This window comes from Podarcis muralis, chromosome 4, assembly GCF_964188315.1.
Source record: "Podarcis muralis chromosome 4, rPodMur119.hap1.1, whole genome shotgun sequence".
Lineage (NCBI taxonomy): Eukaryota > Metazoa > Chordata > Lepidosauria > Squamata > Lacertidae > Podarcis > Podarcis muralis.
The window spans coordinates 27,319,043-27,344,689 of NC_135658.1; the positions used below are offsets into that span (position 1 = coordinate 27,319,043).

The 25,647-nt window shown below is 42.7% G+C and overlaps 1 protein-coding gene across 1 annotated transcript in view; it reads right to left on the minus strand.

Moving 5' to 3' along the window:
* Window positions 1-25,647, minus strand: part of FLT1 (fms related receptor tyrosine kinase 1) — a 110,353-nt gene that overhangs the window by 9,345 nt on the left and 75,361 nt on the right. The window contains exons 16-25 of the mRNA XM_028726398.2: window positions 24,810-24,916; window positions 23,128-23,263; window positions 10,554-10,658; window positions 9,849-9,962; window positions 9,333-9,421; window positions 7,905-8,064; window positions 7,463-7,560; window positions 4,997-5,119; window positions 3,190-3,301; window positions 288-387 (exon numbers count right to left, since the gene is read on the minus strand). Coding sequence (XP_028582231.2) covers window positions 288-387; window positions 3,190-3,301; window positions 4,997-5,119; window positions 7,463-7,560; window positions 7,905-8,064; window positions 9,333-9,421; window positions 9,849-9,962; window positions 10,554-10,658; window positions 23,128-23,263; window positions 24,810-24,916 — 1,144 coding nt within the window. The remainder of the gene's footprint in view (window positions 1-287; window positions 388-3,189; window positions 3,302-4,996; window positions 5,120-7,462; window positions 7,561-7,904; window positions 8,065-9,332; window positions 9,422-9,848; window positions 9,963-10,553; window positions 10,659-23,127; window positions 23,264-24,809; window positions 24,917-25,647) is intronic.

Below are 25,647 nucleotides of genomic sequence, written 5' to 3' on the forward strand. Positions count from 1 at the left end.
ATCTGGATGGCCACAGATTAGCCACCCAAAACGAGTATTTGTGAGGGTATGAAGACATTTGAAACCCTATGGCACAAAAAGCAACGGGGGAAAGGGTGATATCAAGCATAGAAGTAACAGGCTGGGAAGGTTTATCCACCTCTTCCCCAAATCCTATTATATTGTTCTAAATTCCCAAAGCACTTTTATCCTAATGAAGGTTGGTGGCATTTTGTTACATGTGTGCACTGTTTGGTTTGTCCCAAAGTAATGCATGCCAAAAATGATACTGTCCAAAGCACTCGTACATCTCTGGGGTTGCAAAATCCGGGGCTTTCATTCTTATGCCTTCTTTTAACTTGTTGAAAAAGTCTTCATCTATCTGAACACCTGGATAAGGAGATGCACCTAAAAGAGAAGAATTTTTAAAAAAAAACACTCTGAAATTGGAACAGAGAGAAAAGCAAAGGAAACCACAAACACTTCTGACATGCGAACCTTTACAACATTTGCATCCTGTTAGAGACTGAGTGTTTTCTAAATCGAGTTACTAACCTGTGCGGCCTTCCAGAAGTTTTGGACTCCAACTCCCATCAGCCCCAGTCAGCATGGGACCTGGTAGCCCATCAACATCAAGAGGCCACAGGCCGGCCACCTTCCTACTCTAAAGTAAGCTTGAGATCTAGTTTGTTTCCCACCACTCTTCTGTTCTGTTTGGGTGATGGGCAATGAGTTCTGATGTAACGTAGGGGCATACTGTTTTCTATACTCTTTTAGCTTAGCTTTTCAATTGTTCATCCTTTCTCAGGGTAGTAAGAGTTAATTATGAGGCAAGAGCAATCCCAGCAACAAGTACTAAACAACCAAAAGACTGTTTGTCTAAGGAACTGCATACATGGACCAATTTCCTCTGCTGTTGTGTCTGTCTCTTCTACCATTCTTCTTTGATGAATGAAATTGCTGCTTCCTTTGCAGGACAGATTTTGTATCCTGCATTTTTTTAAAAAAATATTATTATTATTATTATTGTCTTGCTCAGCATTTCCATCCTAGATGGCATGCTCACCCAAAGATGATAATTTCAGTGTTTGTTTGCCTGTGAGCCCCATGGATTAGTATGAGGAGGAAGCAGATGTGAATGGCAATGGCCTGGCACGGTGAGATCCAAGGGCTGATTGTGGTTCCACTGCTGAAAGTTGCTTGTTTGTTTATTATTAAATTTGTATCTCACCCTTCCTCCCAAAGGAGCCCTGGTTGGAAAACAACAAGTGATAAAACAATAAAAACATCTTAGAACGTTTTGAAAAAAACAATTCCAGTACAGATGCAGACTGGGAAAGATCTCACAGACTTTATTGCTATTATGGCCTGCAGAGAAACGTGCATGAATGGGTAAGGTCTATCTAAAGAAATATTACCCAGATAGATTATCTGACAACAATTTTTAAACCTCTCCTTTCATGTGTCCTACTCTGTTCTCGTCATTGTAGAGACACATGGTTCATAGTTTATTTGCTATTTCTAAATAATTGCCATATTTTGTGTAGCATAATAAATACTGATTAACAGACTAATACAGTACCACGGTTCTGATGTGAACAACAGTGAAGTCACTAGATCCTGAAAAGCACAAGGACCTCCTCCTGCCCACCCACGCATTGAACAAAGTGGTTTTTTCCTCCCCTTTTCCAGTCAATACCCCAGTACTGCATCATAGCCAGCCTTAGAATCTTCCATGCTGAAAGAGCAGCCTGCAGTGTGGCAGGGGAGGAGGCAAGTTGCCTCTTAGAAGCCACACGGATAACAAGGGCTTACTGCATCATTGCCATTCCAAGGCCTCCTAGCCACTGTGTATTTGCCTTTCTGGGTTCTGTAAAATGGGGTTAAGGATGTAGCAGGTGATTTTAGATTGCACAGTATAGAAAAGTAGGGACTGGGAAAGAAGGTAGGACAATTTTTGATGGGCCCCTTTACTGCCTGCTAGTTGCTGCCATTCAGGTAAAGAAAATATTCTGAGGTCTTGAGCTCTTGCTTTCTACAGTGGTACCTCTGGTTCTGAGCCCTCGGGTTATGTTTTTTTCGGGTTATGAATGTTTTTAACCTGGAAGTGAGTGTTCCGAGTTCTCAGAGGCCTCGCCGCTGCCCGGAGCCAGGCCCCAACATCCGCGGGGCCTACGGAGGCTCCGTGATCGGCTTCCAGCTGCGAGAGCTTTCCGAGGCCTTCACAACTGCCCAGAGCCAGGCCCCGGCATCCTCAGGATGCCCAGCAGGTCGCATCCCAGCCCCAAAGTTAGGTAAGGAACACTTCCCTAACAAAGACCAAGAGCAGTGAAGCTGTTAAGAAAACAAAGATGAGCCTGGGCCGAAAAGCCCTTTACCAACCCTTGCCCCACCCCCAGCTGTAGCAAGATGGATGGCACCTCGCCAGGTAAGCCCACCTACCCTGTGGGGGGGGGGGGAGTGGAAGATTTTGGGATTCTGCAAAGGATTTTGGGATTTGTTTATGTGAGTCTGCCCTGTGCCTTCGTCTCTGCTTTGCTCCTTCGTTTGGGGGACTTCTGGGGGACTCTGCCTTCTGTCATTGTTTTGGGGGTCGTGTGGAGCCCAGTTCAGCTACTGGTTTATTGGGTGACTGCAGAAATGGATAAAAGCCCCCCATCCAAACAATGACTATCATCAGTGCATGTAAGAAAAAAATAAATGTTAGTTTTTTCATCTACAATACTGTCTTTTTTATTTTATAGTACAGTACATTGATTATTGCCTTCATTTTATGGATCAATGGTCTCGTTAGACAGTAAAATTCATGTTAAATTGCTGTTTTAGGGGGTGTTTTTCATCGTCTGGAACAGAGCAATCCACTTTTCCATTACTTTCAATGGGAAAGTGTGCTTCAGGTTAAGAAGGGACTTCTGGAACCAATTAAGTACTTAACCTGAGGTACCACTGTATATTCAAAACACATTGGTTTAACTTCTACTAAAATGTAAGCAGATCATAGCAAGCCCATTTCTGAAATATAATATTTAAGCTGCAATCCTTAACACACTTAGGTAGGAGTAAGTCACACTGAACTTGTTGAAGATTACTTCTGAGTAGCATGTACAGGATTGCACTGTTAACGATGAATTGGGTACTGTATTCAATTGATTTTGTTTTCAGAGATCGTAGGATAGAATCAATTCACTTTTTCTTTAAAGAACAACTTACCTAGAGAAAATATTTCCCACAACAGTACTCCATATGACCAAACATCACTTTTGGTACTATAGATTTTATCAAATATAGATTCTGGTGCCATCCATTTGAGGGGGAGACGTGCCTGTAACAAAATCAAAGGGCCTTACTTTTCAAGCAAAATGAAATTGGCTGTAGATAGCAATGTAAGTGTTTTACAGAGCTAGAATTATTGTTTTAGGCTGCACGTGGAAGTTGCCTTCTGGTCACAGAAGGGCCAGAGTGTTGTTGTGCTAGAAAAATGAGATTAAATCCAGAGATGCACATACAGTACTCCACTTTGACTTTAGAGATCTGGCCAGTTTCAAGCCAGTCATCACAAATATAAGACTAGAAACTTGGTTTTCAAAAGCTGAGAGTCTCAGGAAGTTCGTTGGGTGCCTAGTACCAATTATGTTCTTTTTTCCTGCACTTCTACAAAAGCCAAATACAGACAGCCCTGGATGCAGATAAGTAGGTATGCTGTGGTTTCCTCTGTATTAAAGAAATGTGCTTTGCATGTGCCTAAAGTTCCTTAATGCTGCTCACATATTCTTCCAGAACATTAAGATCTTTTTTCAAAGGGGAAGAAAAGTTTTGTTTTTTTTTTAATTGGGTTTTATAAACAAGAATAATGTTATGCAAATAAATATACCAACTTTTCTCGTGTCATTTGTATACCACAAAAATAGCATAATAAATGTTGAAAAATATCTACAACATATGTTTCATTATTAGTGGTCAATGTATAAATTCTTGGTTTATGAATTGGTTTAAACCAGGCATGGCCAAATGTGGCCCTCCAGCTGTTTTGGGACTACAATTCCCATCATCTCTGACCACTGATCCTGTTAGCTAGGGATGATGGGAGTTGTAGTCCCAAAACAGCTGGAGGGCCAAGTTTGGCCATGCCTGGTTAAACAATTAGGAAAAGGAAAAGGAGGGAAGAGAGGAGTGGAGTGGGATGGTTATGCCTCTGTTATTCTACTTAGTGTGTGTGAGGGGTTGTGCCAGCGTTACTTGTATGGGTTCTCTTACTATTCACTTGTTGTATTTCCTTGGTGGTGAGAGAGGTTGGAGGGTGGCTTAGGGTGTGGTTGGTTGTCTTTGGTTGGCTGCAGTGAGAATTGTTTTTGTGTGTGAGCAGGGTATGAGTGTGTATTTTTGAAGCAGGTTAGCCAAATTGATTTGTATGCTGTCGGGGGATTCTTGTCATTGTCTTGTTGGGCTGTGTATGTGATAAAGGGGAACCAAACCGGGGTGAAGGCATCTTCTTCTATTTGTCCCCGTGTCAGTTTCAGTTTATTGGTTAGTTTTTCTAATAAGGATGTTTCCCATGCTATTTGGGAAGAAAAGTTATTTCACACATTGCAGGCCTGAGTCCTAACAGTGCCAACAAATTCTTGAGCTAAACCAAAAGTTTCTGGGGGTAAATTATGATGAGCCATAGCTCAAATTAAGCCCCGCTGCACCCCCAGTGAAGAAACGCAAACTTCTATTTCTTTTGCAAATAAAGTTTAAGCATTTTTACTGGCGGGCCTAGCAAGGTTAGCCAAGAAACAAATATCAACATGTAAACTATTCAAAAAACAGAGCTGGCGGACATTTCCGAGCATTGTTGTGGAGGATGCAAACTGTCACAGTGCATGCAACTCATCTGGACCGCTCATCTTCACATAAAAAATGTACAATCACTTTCAGGGGCCTTTTAGAGTGCAGAGAATGTAAACATTTAGAAAACTTCTCCGTGAGCTGTTCAAAATGATAAACAATGGGGCACATAAGAAGCATGCTGACTTACATCGCCTTTTCTCACATAATCAGGATTCTTATAAATATCTCTTGCAAGGCCAAAATCACAGATCTTCACAACATTGTTTTCAGACAAAAGGACATTTCTGGCTGCTAAGTCACGATGGATGCACTACAAGAAAACATTAAACAATCTCATTGCTGATCCAGATATGATTCCAAAACACGAAGCTGAATCTTTTCCACGTCCTTTTAAAAAGCATTAATATACATGCTCATGTTTTTAATAGCTCAGTTTACATTTTCTTCTGGAAGTTGCTTAAAGTTTACATAGAACTACCATAATGAAATGCAAAGGTGCTTTCCAAAGAAACACTTCAGAATCTAAACATGTGTTCCTTTAATCTGTTGAGTTCTACCAAGGGATAAGTCAGACTGCTTTAGGCTTTGTAGGCAATGCATTTGGAAATACAAAATAAAATCCAAAATCAATTAGGACTTTGTATATATTTAGATAAGCAGCTATTTTTCCTACCATATGAGAATTTGTAGTGGAGTCCACCTTAACCAGGCCTGTTTTCAGAGAGCCAAACTGAACAGAACAGAAATCTGGACCAAATCTTTAATTTTCCCCAAACCAGAAACTTGTATTTCTAGAAACACATTTATTTTCAAAAGGAGAGCTGAGATTTGAAGATGCTGTGAACATTAAATCATGTTTCTAGAGATGAAGTACTATGACTGCTGGGTTGGGGTATTGTTTAGGGTTTTTTGTTGGTGGTGGTGGGGTTGCTGTTAATGATATGAATTGTTTGTATCTTTATTTTTAGAACTTTTTATGATTTATGTCAAAATGGTTCAGTTTGGTCGTGTACTTTTTGATGTGTTTTAGTTAGTTATGACTATTTTTATTATGTTTGTGATTATGCAAATATTTTTGTTGTAAGCCGCCTTGAGCACAATTTTTACAATGGAAAGGCGGCATACATATAAAATGCTGATGATGACATGCAACAGTCACTGGAAAATGTCCCACGCAGTGACCCTAACCATGTGGAAAGGTGGTCATCTGTAGCCTCTGACTACACCATTACTCCTAGCAGTGACATCAATGGAAATCCAAAGGAGTGGCCGTGTGCCCTCCTTTACAGAAAACAGTTGTCTAGCTGAAGGGTTACCCAGTTCACATCCCATTTAAAGATGAAGAACTGTAAGCAGCCAGTGCTTGGACAGCAAACTAAGAAGGGGCGTGCACACCTGTCTGGCAAGAGGAACTACACTCCTATTTAAATTATAGTAATTCTTTGCAACTGGACGCCTTCATCTGCCCCAGCTGCAACAAAACATGTCTCTCCCATATTGGCCTCTACAACCACAGCAAGCACTGCAACCTTCCAATAGTTTGACTTCACTCTCAAAGGCACACTCTTCCATTGTCTCCCGAGGCAGGCGGATGCCAACAGCAGTTTCCATCTATACTGATAAACTGGCATTTGCACATTTCTCTTTATTTGGTGATGTGGTAAGTGGCCCTGCTAGTGGTGACAAGTATACTTAAGCATGTTGTCAGAGGCTGCAGATGACCATATTCCTGCGTGTTTATTAGTGGCTATTTATGTGGTTCCTGATCACCTGGATCTAACCCCAGGCAGAGGAATAACTGCAATGGATGAACAAGCCTTTTGTTTCTAGTCTGCTGTGTACGCTATGAAGACATGAATAAACATGCATTTATTTATAGAGAGAGCCTCAAAAAGAAAACTGTCCTTCCTTCCTTCCTTTAGGAGTTCTGGGGAACAAAATTGCCATTGAATCACAGAAACCAGTTTGTCTTCACCATGATGCAATTTCCCTGATGCAGTTAGTTGCAAGGAAGATGAGGAGCCGCTGGTTACTTCAGCAGCCTTGCCCTAGGCTTCCTTTGTGCAGCGAGTTTCCCAGGGTGCAGGGAAAACCCCTCTTTCTCAATAAAGTTTCAGGGAGTAACACAAACATTTTGTATTTAACAAAATAGAAGCATGATTCTTAGAGGCGTTGTTACACCACAAACTTAAACTGGTATAAGAACTACCTTTGGTAGTGCTGTGAAAGGGGTTTGGAATCTATGTATTCATTTAGGCCAGGTGGCTAGGGTATGCTAGGTGACTAACAACCAGCAGTTAAAATTAATTTAATATATATATATATAAGTGGTGAACATATGCTTCTAATGTATATATGCCTTTAGGGTCACTGGCTCTCCACACCCCCAATAAGGACTCTGTCTTAACAAACAGGCAACAATTTAAAAGACGCATTTTACAAAGGTGACAGAAAAGCTGCACTTGTTGAATTTCTTTCTGTCATGCAGCTATTAAGGGCATAGCTCCTCTGCCAGGAAAAAAGACTAGTGGGCAATATGGGGATAACATTCCCAGCCTATTATACAGTAGGCTGTTGGAAGCATAATGCATGCAAAACATTACCCCATTATTATTAATCTCCCGGAGGGGAAATGCACAGGAGGTAAACTAACCTTTTGAGATGATAAGAACTCCATGCCTCTGGCCACCTGAAAACTGTAAGAAATTAGATCTTCCATGGTGAGGGGCCACTTGTAAAATTCATCAGAATCTGAAATCAATTCAGCGCATATGAGGTTAACATGACTCTGTGCTGCCCGCAGTACAATGGAGTGCCTGAAACTTAGTTTACTAGTGAGAACAAAAAACAATTATTGGGAGGTGCTGAGCACTTCCCCAAGGTTAAGGAAGAGACCATAGAAACAGTCACACACCTTCCTGTCCGATTGAGTAACGTTGTAAATAAGCTTATTTTAAACCATCTTTTCTTGGATCCGAGTATCTCCCAAGGATGTTTATGAGGGTGATAAACGGGGAAAGAAAATGTCAAAGATGCAGATCATGCGGTAAAAATATCCACAGGCTGCATAGAAAGAGGAAGGAATTAATACATACCCTCCTCTTCCTCTTCCACATCACTTAAACTTTTATCTTCCTGAAATCCAGAGCTTGCTAAGCTCTCTCGGCTTGGGACGCTCTCCAGCCTTTTCTTCTTACCACCAATGGGCTCCACATCCTTCTCCTCTGTCACCAGCTCTCCTTGAATGGAGGCATCCTTTAGACAAAAAGAGGGGGGTGGGAGAGGGGGAAATTGGCACAAGATGGAGCAGAAGATATTCCAGCCAAAGTTAAGCACTTTTGAGCCCAACTGATTTCAGCAGGAAAGTTAAGCATGTGCTTTTATCCCTCCTGTTAAAGAAATGTACAGTCATACCTCGGGTTGAATATGGTTCATGTTGAGCGCGTTCGAGTTGCACTCCGTGGCAACCCGGAAGTAACAGAGTGTGTTACTTCCAGGTTTCGCCACTCGTGCAGACGCTCAAAATGACGTCACGCGCATGCGCAGAAGCGGCGAAAAGCGACGCGCGTGTGCACAGACATGCCGTCGCTAGTTACGTTTGCTTCTGGATGCGAACAGGGCTCCGGAACAGATCCCGTTCGCATCCCGAGGTACCACTGTAATCTAAAAGTGCTTAACTTCAGCTAGATTTTCCCATGGATTTTGAGGTCTTTTCATTCAATTACTTTTTAAATGTGCTGGTGAGGTCCTGGGACACCACCACTGAAAAACACTGTCCCTTAGAAAATGATTAAAGCAAGGGAGTGGAACCACACATCATGTAGCCAGTTTCTCCTGCTAGAAATATACTTTGCAATAGGCTATTTTCTGCGCACACCTCGCTGTCCCTCATCCAGGCAAACCAAAGGCGCTATCAGAGTTCAAGGACACATTCCAGCCAGGCAGAAACACTCAAGGGGAGTGTGAAGTAGGGGGGGCTTGGGGGAAAGGAGAGTCCTATCTATCTATCTCACATTTTTCACTTTGATTTAAATTTAGTGGAGCCAGGAGCAGATGGATAGAATTGCTTTGGCGGCCAGATCTGGCCCACGGGCAAAGGGCTGGTGTGCATCTGGAGTTGTATTCCTGCTCCACATTTTTGAGTTAATGGTCTTGTCCTATGGCTTCAGCACTGCGCCTGTGCAAGGATGGGAAGTCCCAGGGTCATGATGCATATAATTGCACTTAGGCTGACCCAGAGATTACATATCCTTCCTTACATATCCAAAATACATCACTGCTGAACCCTGCAATGAAGTCTTGCACTGGGGAAGGTACAACCTTGTAAAATTCTTGAGTTACTGCATTGCTGCAACAACCTGGTTACTTTTCTATATCTGTACATTAAAGCAACTCATATTTGCACTGGTCAAAGGGCATTTGCACACCTGTTTCTATTTGTACTGTGCAGCAAAATAAAATTAATGTGATTATTTCAGTGGACGGTGAACTGAAGAAATAAAATACGGCATTTGGGACATTACCTTGTTGGAAGAAAAGAAATTCCTTTTGCTCTTAAGGTAGCTTGATAAATTTCCGTATTTGCAATATTCAACTATAACCATTAGTGGCCCTGTGAACAAGATGATAAACGTTTTGGTGGGGGGAAATGACAATTTATAACCTCTGTGCCTTTTGTGTCATTGTTCAACTGCCTGTTTCAGCAATACAGCATAATTACTTAAATCAGAATGCATTTGAAAGAAATCCATATTTCCCCTGAAGTCCCTACTCTCATCTTTGTTTCACACTGATTTCTAGGAAAGTTTTATCTGTGTGTGATTTAATTCAGGCCTGCATCTCAAAAGTGTATTTTCACACAGTTGTATCAACTGGTTTAACTCTTGAAGTTAAAACAAGGACAAAGCCCAGCAGATCTTAGCATTAAGAACCATCTTTCCAGCCTGTGATAAATACAAAAAAAAGTAAAGCTATATTTTAAATAAAAATAAATAAAATAGCAAACCAGAACACCATGTTTTTGTCATAGTTGTTCATACCTCCATTTTTTGTGCAAGCGCCCAGCAGATTCACAACATTCAGATGCTGACCAATATGCGTCAAGATCTTCAGCTCAGTCATCAGTGCTTTATACTCGCTGGCGGTGGCTCCTTCTGCAAGGCCAAGCAAAATGGTTTACTTATTACTTAGGGCACTTCTTACCTGGAGATTTCTTGCCCCGGCTCCTGTCACTACTTGTTGATCACCAGCTGCATTCTGTTGGTTGTGAGGACACTTTCAGCAAACCTGAACCCTAGGCAGGAACAGCACTATAAGTCCAGAAGCCTGTAACTGCACTGTTTGGGCTGTGGGCTGCCTACATGAACCTTCCGCAAACTGGTATCCTGCAGGTGTTCTGAGCGACAACCCGTTTCCCCTGACCGCTGATTGTGCTAGCTGGGGCTGACGGGGGCTGTATTCCAAAATGTGGAGGGCACCAGTTTGAGGAAGGCCAGTCAAGACCAACTGGCAGCATCTTTCTTGGCTTTTAGGCAGCAGCCTTGCTCCACTCTGGCTGGAGGATCTAGGAACTGAACCTGTGAGCTTCCGCCTGCAAAGATGGCTCTCTACCATTGGACTATGGTCCCTGGCTCAAATGGCAACAGGATTTCAGCTTTACTGGAGATGCAGGACAGCTGAAAATGGGTGCCCACACAGTCTGGACACTACAAAGTGAAAGCGGAATTGTTCTACACCATACGTACCTTTCAGCATTTTTACAGCAACTACTTTGTACGTGGGTGATTTTTTAATTCCAAAAGCAGCTGCTTGTACTACTTTCCCATAAGCACCTCGCCCAAGGGTCTTTCCTGCATCAAAAACAAATCACAGTTGCTGCTTAGAGAGACATCATCAGATAAAATCATAGTATTAAACTTTTCATTATGTTTAAAGTTCTGACATGGAGAGCTCCTGAATTTATATGCAACAAATTATACCACTTTCACAGACCTATGCTCAAAGCAATTCACAATATAAATGAAACCCTAAGTAGTCAAACAAATGATGGAAGTGTGAGCACAGCTGCAAAAGGGGGAGACTATCACACCTGGCTGCTTCTGATCCAGAGCCTTTCAATAGTAATTATTGTGTTTTGGGCTGTGTACACATCATATATTTAAAGTACATTTCCCCCTCCCAAAGAATCCTGGGAACTGTTGTCGTTTAGGATTCTGGGAAGTGTAGCTCTGTGAGATGTTACCCACAATTCCCAGGATTCTGTGGCATGGAGAACGTGCTTTAAATATATGGCGTGTTTGCATTCTTAGGAATAACAGAAACTGAGCCACGTCAGCTAAGATATATTAACTTGTTAGAACTGGTCTGTAAAATCCAGGGGAGTAACTTGCAACAGTTGGGATACAAGACAACAAATATTTATCACATTTAAGCTTATGCTTCAAACTTAGTCCACTATCAAGCCCTAAGAATGACATTGTAGTGATGGCTATACTGCCTCAAGGCAGCGGCTGTATTAACAATCAAAATGTTGCAAAACTGCTGCAAAGTACTGGCATGCAGCACTCTGCTGCTGCTGAAAAATGCCACAAGGCACAACAGTAACCACCAGTGCCAGCTGTTGTTTCATTCATTCATTTCTTCTGCAAGGTTTGGAATGGCCTTCAGTACTTGTCTGGCACTCTGTTATGTCATCCGTCTCTTGGTCAGAGATGGCCTAAGATATTTTGCTGGATAGGACAAGAAATTAAATGGTTGTAAAAGTACAGTGCTAAGCCAAATAATGGAATGTTTGCTGCCCTTTAAGCATGCCTCCCATAATCTACTATTCCCATTGATATTTGCAAGTATTGGGATGGGGAACAAATTCCAGCTGGGATCTCGGCAAGAGCAAAGGATTAAAGCTACGTCCCTCCATTCCATGATTCCAATCCCCCCCAGCTACTTATTTTTAAAAAGACATCAGCTACATAAGGGCAAACTAGATGGCAACATCATACTTAGTTTGGGCATTAGACCATTTCTTCCCACCTAAGGGTTGCACCAATCAGATCCCAGCTGGTCCTTTCACTTTTCTGTTCTGCCATCTCCCTGCTTCATTAATTTCCTTTCTTTCCCCTGATTGGACAGGGTTGCTCGGGTTTTACCACATATCAGGTGAAGATGTGTGTTAAAATGTGTGTTCATCTGATCATCTGTCCACCTGGATTCACAGAATCACGAGGACATCAGTAAAGTGAAGGAGATAGAGGGCACTGAAACCTGTTGCTTGTGTTGCAGGAGCCTGATTCTGTCACGGAGCCCTTAGGACCCCCGTGCAGACCAGGCATCCATCTGTTGTAAACCTAACTCCTGGAAGCTCATTGTTTTCTGAGAATTTGGCATTTGTTTTGATCAATAATAGTCCATTTACTTAGGACATTGGAATAAGCAACTTGTAAACTCTCTCTGTACTCAGTAAAACACCACAGGGGTATTGTTGTATTCGGACACTGGCATGTTTTCCAGATATCTTTTCCATCTGAACAATCTCTGTTTCATGGAAAACTAATAAAACTCTCCCCACCCCCCGCTTTAAAAATCCTCCGATATTCTGGTTTCAGTTACATTATGTTTTAGTGCCAAACATTGGCTCCTAAGAACTTGTAGAGAGTATTTGGATATTTGAATTCTTGGACCAAATTCTCCTCACTTTACAAGCCACAGAAAATCCCTCCAGCAGCTTCAGAAGATAATGGCATACAGAGAAGCGTTATTAGGAATGTAAGGTGCAATTTAGGTCCCACTGAAATCTATTTCCCCCGTCGCCCCCTTTTCACCTGGCACAGCAGTATTGAAAGCGGGATCATCTGTATATCTGCCCCAGTACCAGCATGAATACAAATCATCACAAATACACAATAAAGAGGACATCTGGAAGGGCAATTGAAAAGCAGAGCAAGGAAAAATCAAAGGCATAAGGTCTCGCCTTAGCCTGTAATAGATAATCCTAATATTTAACTCAATCTCTTAGGGGTTATGTTACTACTACACAGGCTGGTTTTCCCCCACCCCACACCTCCAGGTTCACTTAGGGTAACTGAGATCATGAAAAGCCATGAGTCAGGGGAAATTTTGTGTGAGCAGACTTTTGGACTCCAACAACTACACTCTTGGAGGGAGCCACACAAACAAACATAGAATTGCTCTTTTTTTCTTAAAACGAGCTGTCATTCTTTCAATGCAGACAGTGCGTGTTATGCCACAATTAAAGATCCAATAAAAATAAAAATCCTAGGTGGGGTAGTACACTAAGTGATTCTACCCTGGCTACAGGGCTGTGCAAATTCAGGGAGTCTGTTTTCTGCTTGACACAAAGCTGTTTCCTGATTGAATAACTGAATGGTTAGAGCACACTGACATTTTAAAAAAGGCCTAAGTGGGGGCGTGATCTGCCATACTGTTTGCAGCTTAATGGGTATCATATGGTATGCTTACAGCCACCATAAACAAAGGTAGCATAGAACCCTTTGCATATGTTTCTTCATACAGAAACTGTAACAATAGTCATTTGTTTTCTAAACATTTGCAATTTGAGATCTGTTGCAGAGAGCCAAATTCTGATACAGTATATACTCACACTAGGCTAATGGCCAGCTCACATCCTGAAGCTCCTCACACCTTGTGTAGAGACCAGCATATGTAAGCCTAGGTAAAGGTAAAGGGACCCCTGACCATTAGGTCCAGTCGTGGCTGACTCTGGGGTTGCGACGCTCATCTCACTTTATTGGCCGAGGGAGCCAGCGTACAGCTTCCAGGTCATGTGGCCAGCATGACTAAGCCGCTTCTGGCAAACCAGAGCAGCGCACGAAAATGCCGTTTACCTTTCCACCGGAGCGGTACCTATTTATCTATTTGCACTTTGACGTGCTTTCGAACTGCTAGGTTGGCAGGAGCAGGGACCAAGCAACAGGAGCTCACCCCGTGGCAGGGATTTGAACCACTGACCTTCTGTTCGGCAAGCCCTAGTCTCTGTGGTTTAACACACAGCGCCACCCGCATCTAGCTACCATTAAAATCTACTTTACATCTGAACGGATGCCATCAAGATAATGAGGGGAAACTTTGAGACAGGAGGCAAACAAGGATGGCCAGTTTTCGTCATTGCCCACTAGGATTGTATTCCTTCAACTTTTATTAAGCAAATAAGCAGAGTGGGAAATAGGCAGGAAACTCTGAAATAAATCCAACGGAACAATAAAACCATTGGAATTATAGGAATTGCTCATCTCAAAGCCCCCCTCCCTTCTCCATTAGATGACATTAGATTCATTAGACGAGCTTTAGATTCTCAATGTTTAGTCAGCTCTCCTAGCTCCAACAAAAAAATTACTCAGAACTCTCAAAGCTCCAATTAAAATTCTACTCAGTGCCCTCCAGGAATCCAAAAACCATTCTGCCTGAAGGACAGGTATACCTTTCTTTCCCCTTCTCCTTTTCTTAACTTGCTTTCACTGTGGTTTCTATGGCAAAATTGCCACACTTACTTTCCTGTAGGCTTATGGGGATAGTTAGATTTTTCACTCTTTAGATCAAGGTGTGTATGCATTGTAGGATTTGCCACCTGCTTTATTTTTGCTGTCTGAAGCAGCCTTTGTATATATTCTGTCACTTTTATTTCATATAATAAACCAAGCTTTATTTATTCCTTTTGTGTAATAACTTCTTGTGGGCATAAGGTTACTAGATACTTCACAAATGATAAAAAATGAAAAATAATTAAAAAATGAAAATGTATGAGATTTTACAGAGCTAATAGGCAAGTTGGAGAAAGAATGACTGGTTAAAATTTATCACTAATCACCTAGCAAAAGGAAGGTGGCCAGCCCTGTTAACACTTACTCCCAGGTAGAGACAAGCAGTATTGCCATCAATCAAGTCCTTATGACTTTCCTTGCAATCTGAGACAGTTTCCAGATGGGAGAACTTCTCCTATATAATAAAACTGCAGATGGCCAGCATTATGCTAGTGCTAGTTATGTATATTTCTCATCCAATGAAAATGATTGGCCGATGATTCAGGACAGACAAAAAGAAGTTACTTCTTCACACAACACCTAATTAGTTTATGAAATTCACCACCACAGGATGTGGGGATAGGATGGCCAGTAGCTTTAAACAGGGATTCAACAAATTCACAGTCTGTAAGTAACAATGGACACTTAAAAAGCCAAGGCCGCTATGTTGATCCTATGTTGATCCTTAAGCAGGGGTGGTGGTGAAGAAGAGTCAACACTCACAATTGGCCAATACCTTTATCAGGACCAATTGAAATGTCACTAAACCATAAGCAAACTTTCAAATGCTCCAAAATGCTTCATTAGGCCAGGTGCTACTAAGAGCCGGGAGTGGGGTGGGGTGACAGGGAAAATAGTAATGGGGGGAGGGAGTACAAAAAATAGGTTAGATGTCCCAGCAATGAGGTCTGCATTTAGACTCGTTTTCAAGATGGAGACTGGAGGTTGAATTAGACTTTTCTAGGTAGTGGAGGTGGAGAAAGAAATTCAATTCAGTTCACATTTAAAGGTGACCCACCCAATTTGCATTTTCCAAAACAATATGCAAGCCAAACACAGCCATCCTTCAAAATTTGCATTTCTCAAAATTTAGCAGTTCAGTTCTCCAGCCAAGCGATGTGTACAAAAAAGCATACCTGAGGGTAAAGTGTGCACAAAAAGAATACATTCATGGCAACAATGCATTGCAAAATGCATTGCAAAAATATGTATACTTGGCAAACTTGTGTATTAGGAGAAATTTGTACTCAAATGTTGATGAATTTTCACAGAACTTTTTTTTTAAATTGCAAACTGGAAATGTGGAGAACTTAATTTAAGATTGGAAAGATGAGAAATGAGAGAAACTAAAATTGAAGAAGAAGAAGAAGAAGAAGAAGAAGGGTTTGGATTTGATATCCCGCCTTTCACTCCCCTTCAGGAGTCTCAAAGCGGCTAACAATCTCCTTTCCCTTCCTCCCCCACAACAAACACTCTGTGAGGTGAGTGGGGCTGAGAGACTTCAAAGAAGTGTGACTAGCCCAAGGTCACCCAGCAGCTGCATGTGGAGGAGCGGAGACGCGAACCCGGTTACCCAGATTACGTGACTACCGCTCTTAACCACTACACCACACTGGCTCTCACACCACACTGGCTCTCATTGACATATTCACACCCATCCCTAGGAATTCCGACATGTTTTCCTGCAGGTATCAGGTTACATAACTAACTTTTTTAGGATAAAGAAAAAATAGCTGATCCCAATTTTTGAAAACATATAGCCTGGCTGTTACCCAGATCCATCTCATGCCTTAAGCAAAACACACACACACTCCTCATTAGACAAAAGGCAGAAATAAGAAGAAACAAAGCAATCTTTAGATTAGCAAATATATACGAGGAAAATTCATATTAAAATTTAGAGGCAGTATGCCATTAAATAGCTGTTGCTAGAGAGAGTTGTTGCCTTCAGTTCTGCTTTTTGGTTTCTGAGAGGCATCTGGTTGGTCCCTGTGAGAAACAGCATACTGGAATAGTTGAAACATTAATCCAATCCAGCAGGACTCTACTTGTGTTCTTGTCCCTATCTCCACTTGATAGGAAGAGGCCAGGCCAGCCTTGCAACCAGCAAGTAGCTTTTCTAGCTATGGGAGATTGTTGAAGAGACATGAATCCAAGTTTGAGCTTTGGTATCTGAAGAACAAAGGAATGGTTAACAGTGTGTCAATGCCTATGCATCCCAAGTAGAACAAGTGGGAAGGGGATGTGATTATTTGAGAAGCTTTTGGCGAACTGAATGTATTAGAGAAGGCCCTTGCTTTGACTACTCTAGGCTCAAATCTTTAGGATTTTGAAGGTTAAAGCTGCCACCACTGGAGTGCTTGCTGGGGCCACATTGTCTGGCTGGTTCTGTTGTGGCACTGCAGAGCTTCCCTTGCCATAACCAGGAAGAAACTGCCAAGGAAGAAGATGGGAGCTGTAACAAGGAGGAAACTGCATGGAAGACAGCTACTGACAGGAAAAAAAGAGTAGAATTTTGAAGCACTGGAACTAAGAAATCACTTTTATTATCTGTCCAATGAGAGTGAGTCTCAGGATATACCAGACAGGAAAGGAAGACTCTCAAACCCTTCAAGGACAGAGATGATTCAGCCACTGAGTGCAGGAAGGAGGAGGACAAGGGTGGTGGAGCTTGGGGACTTCCTACTGAGAGGTACAGAGGCAGCTGTGTGCCAACTGGACCTTTTTGTTCATGAAGCACGCTGTCTGCCTGGCACACAGATCCAGGATATGAAGGACAGGTCACTAAGACTTTTCAGGCTCGCTGATTATTATCCCTTCTTACTAATCCACAAGGAGACAAATGGCGCCACAAGACACAACTATGAACATATCACATCTGACTCTGAAGCTCTGGGGAGGAAAGTGAAGTACCTTAGGGCTCAGGTGGTGTACTTGCCAAGTATTCCTGTAAAAGACAGAGGACTAAAAAGAAAGAGACTAGTATTTCATCTGTGCAGATAGTGTCGACAGGAGAGGGTTGGTTTCTGAGAACACAGTACAAACTTCCTTAACAAAGTACTACAGGCAGGAAATGGGCTGCACCTCATGAGGACTGGAGAAAAATGTGTTTGGCAGGAGCAGGACAAACTTGATCAAGAGGGCTTTAAACTAAATCCGTGGGGAATGGAGACAATAGCCCAAAGGTAAATTCAAAGATAAGTACTAAAGATAGAGACTTGGGAGGTACAGGGGAGGCTGGGGAAGCTGTGGCTGGTGCCAGGCAAACTCCACAGGAGAGACATTGAAGTAAAATATCCATGGGTTTCAGTGTGCAGAGGATGGGAAATAAACAAAATGAACTTGAACTCCTAGTACAGGAAGGTGAATACAGCTTGATAGATAAAACTGAGCCTTGGTGGGGTAACTCCCAAAACTGGAATGAAGCAACCGAAGGCTCTGAAACAGAAAGGGAACATCAACAAAGTGTACCCCTGCACATAAAAACAGTGATCATGGTAGCACTGTGAATATGACATGGATAAAAAGAAATGAAGAAATTAAAATAATGTTGTGATAGGAGTCTATGATATAACGTTGAACCAAGGGGAGGCTGTGGATGACCCTTTCCTGAAACAAATTGTAGAAGTTTCCAACCAGTGGCTAATGTCCCCTTGTGACAGAGAGGGTGGTGGCCTCTCAGCAGCATTCAGTACCATTGACCATGGTATACTACAGCAGTGACTCTGTGGAATGATAGTTGGAGGCACAGTAATACAGTTATTTCACCCTTATAGAGCGGTTGCGGAACAGCTTGGTAGGTTTCTGGATGAAACATCGGCTCTGGATCCATTCCAGTCCGGCTTCCGCGCTGGTCATGGGACCGAGACGGCTCTGGTCGCCTTAACAGATGATCTCCGTAGGCAGCTGGATCAAGGCGGGTCGGGGCTGCTGATTCTTCTAGACCTGTCAGCAGCCTTCGACATGGTCGATCACGAACTCCTGGACCACCGCCTTGCCGACGTGGGGATCCAGGGCACAGCCCTTCAATGGCTGCGCTCGTTTCTCTCTGGTCGGGGACAGAGGGTGGCGCTTGGGGGGGAATTGTCATCCCGCCACTCCTTGGTGTGTGGAGTGCCTCAGGGTGCGATTCTCTCCCCGATGCTTTTTAACATCTTTATGCGCCCCCTTGCCCAGCTTGTCCGGAGTTTTGGGCTGGGCTGCCATCAGTATGCTGATGACACCCAACTCTATCTGTTGATGGATGGCCATCCTGACTCGGCCCCAGACACACTGATCAGATGCTTGGAAGCTGTGGCTGGATGGTTACGTGGGAGCCGGTTGAAGTTAAATCCTTCGAAGACAGAGGTCCTCTGGCTGGGACGGGACGATATGAGATTGAGGGGGCAACTCCCTTCTCTTGCGGGGGTGCAATTAGTGCCAGCACCGTCCGTTAAGAGTTTGGGTGTAATCTTCGATACCTCCCTCTCCATGGAGGCGCAGATTGCAGCTATAACAAAGGTGGCATTTTTTCATCTCCGCCAAGCTAAGCAGTTGGCTCCTTACCTCTCTCGCCCTGACCTAGCCACTGTGATCCACGCGACGGTCACCTCCAGACTGGATTATTGTAACTCGCTCTACGTGGGGCTGCCCTTGAGACTGACCCAGAAACTCCAGCGGGTGCAGAATGCCGCAGCGAGACTCCTTACGGGGTCTTCGCTGCGAGATCACATTCATCCGGTGCTATACCAGCTGCACTGGCTCCCGGTGGAGTACAGGATCAGGTTTAAGGTGCTGGTTTTAACCTTTAAAGCCCTATACGGCCTAGGACCCTCGTACCTACGGGACCGCCTCTCCTGGTATGCCCCACAGAGGAACTTACGGTCTTCAAATAAAAACATCTTGAAGGTCCCAGGCCACAGAGAGGTTAGGCTGGCCTCAACTAGAGCCAGAGCTTTTTCGACTGCGGCTCCAACCTGGTGGAATGCCCTGTCGCAAGAGACAAGGGCCCTGCAGGACTTGACATCTTTTCGCAGGGCCTGTAAGACAGAGCTGTTCCACCAGGCCTTTGGTCAGGGTGCAGCCTGACTCCCTCCTTTGGCAATCTCTACAAAGCTTTAGTCTATGGTTGCCATCAATTTGTATTTTAATTAATTTTTAGAATGTATTTATAATTGTTGTACTGTTTTAGTGTTGTTAGCCGCCCTGAGCCCGGCTTCGGCTGGGGAGGGCGGGATATAAATAAAATTTATTATTATTATTATTATTATTTCTACTTCTGTAGCGGGTTGGATGCTTGAGAACAAACTGAGAGTGAATCCCTACCCAACCAAGGCACTGTGGATTGGTGGTTCATGAGTCCAGGAATTGGGGAAACTGCCTGCTGTAGAAGGCGGTTGCCCTCCCATTGAAGGAGTTGATTCATAACTTTGGGTCCAAACTTGTCACTGGAGACCCTGTTGTTTTTAGTGGCTGACAGTGTCTTTGGCCAACTTCAGTTGCCTCACGAGCCATGTTCATCCCTGGCTACAGATAACCTGGCCATGTTAATGCATGCTCTGTAACATGCCATATCTGAAGATCTCCTTGAAGATAACTTCGAAACTGCAGCTGCTAAACTCTTAAGTGGAGCACTGAACTGCAGCCATAGGACACTGGTTTTTAAGGAACCGCACAGGCTTCCAGTAAGTTTCTGAACTGCATTCAAGATGTTGGTGATGACCTATAAAGCCCTAAATGAAGAAGCACTTCTTTTAGTGTCCTGTTTGATCACAAAGATCTTCTGGAGAGGTCCTCCTCAATATCCCATCTTTGGATGTTCCACACTATGGGGTATGTAAGAGGGGGCCCTTCTCTGTAATGCTGTACCACTTGGGGAATGCCCTCCACTCTCAGATCTGCCAGATGCAAATCTTGTTTTAATTTCAGTGCCAGGTTAATACCTGGTCATTTTTAATCAAGCTTTGAGTAATAATTAATCCCACTACTTAAGTTGTAGTGACTGTCACTTCTCTTTTAAGATTATTTATTGTTCATCCACTCCTTATCTCCTATTCACAAACTGTCATAGTTTTAGAACCATAGTATAAGAAACTGTTCTAGGGTATTCATTCTAGGGTATTAATAAACTGTAGTTCTGTGAATAATTCTTGTTCTTATTTATTGAATTTATACCTCACTCTTCCTCCAAAGGAGGGTTTAATAGAGGAATCTCTATTAAAGCATTCTCAATATCCTTGCCAAATTATAATTCCTCATGTTCTTTGAGAGAAGCTATGACCATTAAAAGGGTATAAAATCCAACCTTTCATTCAAGGCATTTACATACCTCACTTAATCATTAGCATTTCTACAACCACCAGTATAAGAAGTTGTAAATATAGGCCCTAAGGACATTTCATCAGTCATGTGAATCAATGGATGAGAGGAGCACAAGACGATTTAGACAGAAGCTAACTCTATGCAGACTTTTAGGATCCATGGTTAATGAACATTGGGAGAAGGAAGGAGATCTTGCTCACTGACCCTGCTCCCAACTTCCATGTGTTCACCTCTGGAGGTCTGAATAGAATCTATGCTCATACGTAGACTCTATTGAGAACTTCACATCAATGCATGGAGGGTGGGAATGGGGACAGTGGGCACAACCCATTGGCTACTTCACATGTTATTTCACAAAGCTCAGTTGGTAGACTCTTAATCTCGAAGTTGTGAGTTTGAGCCCCATGTTGGGCAAAAGATTCCTGCATTGCAGGGGGTTGAACTAGATGACCCTCGTGGTCCCTTCTAACTCTACAACTCTGAATCCATGATTCTGTGATTCATCATCTGGGAATGAATGTCTGGAAGTCAGGCTCACCCCGCTCACCCTCAGCCCCAGGCAGTTACTGAACTAAGACTAGGCTGCAATCCTAAATACGCATTCCTGGGAGTATGTCCCAGTGAGCTCATCAGTGGAACTTATTTGAGTAAGGTGCTGTTAGCAACGTTACAAATTAATACACTTGTCTGGTTCACAATTTATAGCTATGCATTACAATTAATAGGCCTGATAAAGAAAAGGTGGAAAGGGTAGAAAGAAAATATGTGTGAGACTAAAAAAAAAACTTCCAACAACTAAACAAGAACACGTCGTATTTACAAGATAATAGCAATAGGAGCTGCCAAGGTCAATGAGAGGTTGGACTGACTTCCACGTAACTGGGACTTGTGCGGGAGATGATTTAGCAAACAGGCTGCACCCAGCCAACTTTTCAGAATCTGGTTTTCATTCATGATCACAGCATTCTTTCCTTGTTTATGCCATTCCCCCACCCCCCTCCACACACACATTTACACTGCTCCCATTCCAGATTTGTGCCTCAGCTCTTACATGCAAGATAGAACTTAAGGAACTGAATTAACTAGTTCCTGCCAGGGAGAGGAATTCCATACTGCATGCTCCAAGTACCTGGTTTGCCAACAAGTGTAGGATGGACAGGGAGCTATAGGCAAGAGGGTTCCCTGGCAAGTACATCTCTCTGGTACACAGGCATGTGTTAGAAAACACGTTTGCTCTCTTCACACTTTGCATGGCTGAGATGTACCCTTTAAAAACATGTTGGGCTACAGTCAAACAGGAACATGCTTACTTACGAGCAAGACAAAGAGGTCTGCCTCCACGGTCAGAGGCAGTATGCTTTTGAATATCAGTTGCTGCTATAAACTGAAGGAGGAGAAAGTGCTCTTGCGCTCAGGTCCTGCTTGCAGGCTTCCTATAGGCATCAGGTTGGTCACTGTAAGAACAGGTTGCTGGATTTGATGGGCCTGGATGTTCTTATGTTAAAAGTAAAGGGACCCCACCTGCAGGAGCAGGGACCAAGCAACAAGAGCTCACCCCGTCATGGGGATTCAAACCGCTGACCTGGGGCACCAAATATGACAGGTGGGCAGGGCCACCCACCTGCCAGTCACTTGATGTCATAGTGACATCACTGTTTGGACTGATTCCCTTTTACATTTGGAGGCCAGGGCACAGGTTTGTCTAACTGCTTCCAGGATTTTTAGTCCATGGGTGTCTGATACTCAGGAGGAAACTGATAGTAATTCCTGTTACACAACAATTCTTCAACACTTGTGAATGCATCCCTTGGAGGAAAATAGTTAACCTACAAATCGGTTATGAAACAGTGACACTCAGTTTAGTTCTGCCCCCTCAAAGGGATGAATTGTGCAGATGCTGTGATCCCTACATCTGGATTCTAAATACTTCTGCAGAGGCCAGATAGCAACAATTGAACTGAGAGTTATTTTTAAAGCAATTCCATTTCAGAACCACAGGGCAACAGTAACAATTAAGGGGCATAATCTTGTTTTCCGAAATAAAAACAGTACCCATTAACAGGAAAAAAATAGTTGATAAATAAAAGCTGCTTTGCAGCATTAATCTGCAGTTAATGCAAGGATATAAGAAGAGCCTGCTAGACCATGCCAATGGCCCATCTACTGCAACATCCTGTTCTCAGAGTTGCCAAGCAGATGCTATGGAAAGCCCACAAGCAGGACTTGAGTGCAACAGAACCCTGCACACCTGCAGTTCTCAGCAACTGGTGATCAAAGACGTATTACCTCTGGCAGTGGAGAGAAAACATCATGGTTAGTAGCCACAAATAGCCTTATCCTCCATGAGCTGCAGTCGAGCAACATCTGGAGGGCACTAGGTTGGGGAAAGGCTGGTTGAAACCCACATTTTGTTACTACCAACCCAGAATCGCATGCAATAGTAGAGAAAGAAGCACAGGATTACCCAGTTTGAGCCTTTCCCGGGCGAACTCCCATTTGCTGGCCTCATAAGGAAGTCGTTCACATTGTTCATCTAAGGGGACTTCTTCAGGATCCATTATGATCGATAAATAATCTGTCTTTATTTCAGAAGAATAAGGCTGGAAAATAATGTTAAAGATCCCCAAGTCACTACAAAATGCACAGCCATCCTGAGTAAGTTCTCCTGGCTTTGGTCAGGAAGGTGATTGGTTAATTGGATATGACTGCTGCACCTCTTGCCATATGGATACACATTTCATGCTCCAATGTACAATCTGTTAAAGATGCTTCATTTTAACATTGCCATGTATTTTTTTGTTTCTGGTGATATTTCCACCACCTTCTCTCACATATATACTGTATTGCATGCTTGATTTCGTCAATTAAATCCATATGAAGACCTCCTCAAATAATTGCCATGTGACAGAGATTCCAGTCTGTACTTTCAGTTGAGTGTATTTTCAGAAAAATGACTAACTACAACCTCTAAAAATAGCTTTGGCAGACCACTGTACAAAAGAAAATACTGGCATATGCAACAGATGAGTTCAGCTGTCAATGCTTGTTGCTTAAAAAAAGTCGCCAAATGCGGTTTGAAAGTTGTGCAAGACTGAGATGTAATCTGCAAAGTATTCACCAGTAACATTTTGTGTACACATTTTTCAAATGTTCAAGAATTCATATTTCCCTGTAGGCTCTTGCCTACGCAATATTATTTCCCCATAGTGATGCCTAGCAAGCAATTTAGACTCATTAGGCTGTTAGAAGGATTAAGGCTGCAATCCGATGCATACATACATGGGAACAAGCCTTCTCAAACTTGGAGAGATTTACTTCTGAGTAAATGTGCACGGGGTCAGGCTGCCTATCTATGATTCAGGGACAAAGGAAGCAGTTTCTTTCCTGTGTTAATGGGACGACTTCAATTGCCTTTCAAAGCAGCTAAAATTAGTGCATATAAGCTGTTACCTAGCTAAGAATCTCCCTCAAGCCAACACAAATCAGCACTGAAGATTTATCTTTCTTTCAGTAAAAATGAAGCACAATTTGAAATAACATATTTATAACGTTGATAGTTTTGAAATTATTTCACCCCCATAAGCCAGGCTTTGGATAAAGGGACACTGTCAGGTCCATCCGCTGTCAGGTGGCTGTTTCCAGTAGAATGCCATGTCAGTCTGGATTTCTACCTGTGGTGAAGTATGAATTCAGCAGGCAAGCCTGGTGTGTGTTTACAGGAATATGTATGCTGTCTTCATGAGGCAGGATGGTTACCTAATATCAAGCTGCCTCCTGACCTCTTCTGTAATCACTGCTTTGCAGTGACAACCTCACTGCTTCACTCCTTGCCCGTGTGAACTGGCTGCCGCAATGAATATAGTGTGGTATGCCATTCACCTACTACGACAACTGGCAGAAATCCACGTCTTTCAAAAACAGAAAGGAGAGCAGTTGTGTGGCCACAGAAACAGTCAAGGGTATTGTTGCACCTTTAAGACAGGGGTTGGCAACCTTTTGGGAGCAACGGGAACATTGAGAATTTTGAGAGAGTGCTTGGGGTGCCAGTCCCAAAATAGCTGTTATGGGGGGGGGGACATAACACAAAAAGGCATATCCCATTTGGAAAACCAGAAGAGGCTTCAGTGCCAGTGCCTTTGGCCTCACCTTTTTTAGCTTACGGATGAAGAGCGTTAACAGAAGCCAGAAGAGTGTTGCTGCCACGCAAGTGCATGTCAGTGTTATCAGCTCCAGGTTTGAGCTCTCTGAAATTCCTGAGAAAAATAAAATCACAATTAAAATGTAACACTCCGATATACCAGTTGTTACTAACTCCTATCATGACATTTCTCTGAAACAGAGAAACAGCACAGTGGATTTTGCTGCACTAGTAACTGCTGTTGCTTTTGGAAGAGTGATAGTCTGGGAAGAATTATTGAACCATATACACAACCAATTTCCATTGGGTATTATAACAACATGGGGCCTTTGAAACGTGACCTGAGCCATGTAAAGGCCTCTATTCTGTGAGCAAATCATGTGTCTTGGGATAACATTTAAAAGATCCAACCACAGGAGCTGATCACATAGTTTTTTCACTTACCTTTCTCTTAACATTGCCTGCATATACACTATAACTATAAAGCACATTCAAAGCACCCCCAAAGAATCCTGGGAACTGTAGCTTACCCCATCAGAACTACCATTCCCAGCACCCATAAAAAAATACAGTTCCCAATATTTTGGGTGAGTGTGTGTGTTGTTAGAGTGTGTTTTAAAGATATAGCATACACAGCCATAGTTTGTTTGTTTGTTTTACAAATTTATTGAAAATTTTAAAAACAGTTACCAAACATAAAGTGTTGTTTGTCTTCTAAGACAACTACATGCACAGATACTAAGTCTTGTATGCAGTCATTCACATGGCATCAAAACAAATTTGAAAACTCTTTTACATTGTAGATCATCCACAGGGTATACCTTGGATATTCCAAAGGAAAGGTTG